At 42.1% G+C, this 2,956-nt stretch overlaps 1 protein-coding gene across 1 annotated transcript; it reads left to right on the top strand.

Moving 5' to 3' along the window:
• Nucleotides 1–2,071: 2,071 nt before the first annotated feature.
• On the top strand, nucleotides 2,072–2,956 carry LOC107082900 (olfactory receptor 1571-like; the record flags this gene model as incomplete). Its single annotated transcript, XM_015371798.1, has 1 exon — nucleotides 2,072–2,956. A coding segment is annotated over exon 1 (885 nt), but the record flags the coding sequence as incomplete, so codon positions are not given.

The raw sequence follows: 2,956 nt of genomic DNA, 5'->3' as shown, positions 1-2,956 counted from the left end.
CTGTTTTCAGGGCCTTTTTTTTGGCTACATATTTGTTATTTTTTGCTACATGCCTCCCCATCACTCCCTTTCATCACTAGGGGGTGCTGCAGCATCCCCACTTCCCACGGGCATGGAAGCGAAGAAAAACCATGGCCCTATCTCATTTCACAAGAACTCGTGTCTTCGCCAAGTATGTTCTTTAGGAGAACACGGTAATGTCTGGACTCTGGGAGCATTGGGTCAATTGGTACAAAGGCGTACTCGTGACATCACCCACATGCAGAAAACACTCTGAGACTGGGAAAAAGTTCAAAGGTTTATTTATACACACAGGTTGAATACAAAACTGGTTCAGGGGATTATCTGGTCCAGGACTGGTCACGACTGCTTCTCACTGCAGAGGGGGACAGAATGGTTAGCAGAAGCCGGGTAATCTTGCTGGTAGATTGGACGCAGGTTTGCATCTGTTCAGAGGTTTGAGTAGAGTGGCAGAGGGGGGAAACCTGGAGGGTCCAGAGGCTGGCAGCAGGCTGAGGGCTGACAGGTTTGATTCTCCAGGGTTCTTCCTTGATCAGACAGACTAGTTTCAGACAGAGAAACCCTTCCTGGGTTTCTGATCTCCAGGACTCTTCAGTAGTCAGACAGACAGGTTTCTGACAGAGAAACTCTTCCAGAGTTTCTGATTTCAGACAGGCTCTTCCATAACTGGCAAAACACTCTGGCACCGGAGTGTTGTCCACAGCCCACCTAAGTACTGGTCCCCTGATGAGCAGATGAGAAGCAGCTGGTTAAGTCAGCTCCAGGTTCAGGAGATCCAGTACGCCCTCTGGTGGAGGAAGGTAGACAGCACCCCAGATCCCAACAGAAGAACAAACCATCAGGAAGGGATCCTCGGCGCCCTCTGGTGGGCAAGCCTCTGGATCCCAACAGTTTCTAGATAATAGTACATTTTTACTTTTTTATCGGGGGATTAATAGTAAACGCAGTCAGATAAACACAAATCAAATGAACATTTAGCCAAATAAAACAAAAAACTTGCCATCATAGCCAGCGGTCCTTTACACACGGCTATGATGAGAGGGCTACTGCAGAAGGGCTAGGATTAGACATGACTACCATTACCCTCGAGGTCCGCTGGTTGCCACAGTCCTCTAATCTTCTGATTTTTTTTTTTTTTTTATTACACATTAAATTGGTTAATGGGCCATATAGTGATGCTTAAAAGTACAATGTTCTTGTCTCAAATGATCTTAAAACGTACTTTTATTGAACAACGGCAACAGAAAATAGAACTTTTAACTTAATACTCTGAGCTCTGTGAGCGCTCCATTGAAAGCTGCTGCTGCCACAGTACATGCTGGGACAGCTGTCAATCTCAAGAACGGACAAGTCTGCTCTGATTCACGCTCGAAAAATAGGGAGAAGCGAGAACAACATCCAGGGACTTTCTCTGTTCTCGGTCTGCTGTTCTTGTGAATTGGAACAGCACTAGGGCTGAGGATGATGATGTTTCACAAGGTCATGAGAACGCACAAGTACACATATTGAGAAACGGCCCACAAGAAGTTCTGCTTGTATGTTCTTAATTAAGAGCTCCTTTTATTAATATTCATTTCACCACATTTATATTGAATGGGTATGTAGATCTCTATTATGTTGCACACATATAAGATGTTAAAAATTTAAACCTATGGGTTAAAAATATCTTAAAAGTTTAAAATTCAGGCAGGTGCTTAGATTCTCTATCATTAAGACATCACCATTATAGATACAGTACAAACAATCTGCTTTTATGATGAACCGCACTGCTAAAAAAAATCCTTATCTTTTTAATAATAATGTGTTGTTTATAAAAGTTTATTCCCCTTAGTTGGTGTTGTACTTGAGGATAACTACGTCACATAACCTGATAGAACGAGGAACTAGCGAGACATGAGGGAGGTGTGTGCACCGATCAGATAAATAGTTTATGATGGAAAGTTAGACCTTAGAGCATCAGATCTGCCATTCTGTTTGTGTAATGTAGGACTAATGACCATTTTGCTTGTAATGAATATTTACCTCACCTTGTTTTTAGATTTTACTTATCATGATCCTCAATAATCGAACACAGTTAAATATCACTGTTAATCTGCAGCGTGAGGGGATCCTGGGGATAGTGACAACGTCCACTTTGACAACACTGCAGTGCACCGTGTTTCTTTTCATTAACATTACGATGTTATACACTTTGAGAAGCAAGGAGGTGTTTCGAGTGACCTCTCGGTATATTCTTTTGTTTAACCTTCTATTTGCAGATACCGTCCAGCTGGCACACAGTCAGTCAATGTTTTTACTGTCCTCTTTCAGACTGACATTACTGTATCCTGTATGCGCTGCTTTGATAGTGTTCAACAGTCTAACACTCTTTGTCTCTATTGCCACACTGGTGATTATGTGTTTAGAAAGATACATTGCTATTTGCTATCCTCTCAGACATAGTGCCATCATCACCATCAGGAACACAGGAGTGGCTATTTGTGTTATTTGGATTACAGGTTTATTACATGGCATAATACAGTTAAGTTTAATATTAAGGTTTTCATTTCGAGATCTGCAGCTCACACAGATGATGGATTTCTGTGGAAAGGAGAGCGTTTTTCTTGATCCAGCATCTGATCTTTTTCAAAAAACTTTTACTTATTTTTTCTTTGTGTTGGGAGGTGTAACAGTTGTTTTCACCTATACTGGTATCATGGTAGCAGCTCACTCAGCTTCCACTGACAAAGCATCCGCCAGTAAGGCTCGAAGGACCCTGCTACTGCATCTGCTGCAAATGGGCCTCACAGTGTCCTCAACAATATACTACTCAGTGATTATAGCTATTTCAAAGCATCTAGGGAGACTTGAAGCCGTGCGTATCCAGGTTTTTCTTTATATTTGTATCATTGTTCTCCCCAAATGTCTGAGTTCACTAATCTATGGCCTCAGAGAC

This window comes from Cyprinodon variegatus, unplaced genomic scaffold (assembly GCF_000732505.1).
Source record: "Cyprinodon variegatus isolate N-32 unplaced genomic scaffold, C_variegatus-1.0 Scaffold65, whole genome shotgun sequence".
NCBI classification, from domain to species: domain Eukaryota; kingdom Metazoa; phylum Chordata; class Actinopteri; order Cyprinodontiformes; family Cyprinodontidae; genus Cyprinodon; species Cyprinodon variegatus.
The sequence above is the reverse complement of the archived record's forward strand: the minus strand, read 5'-3'. Positions and strand labels throughout refer to the sequence as shown.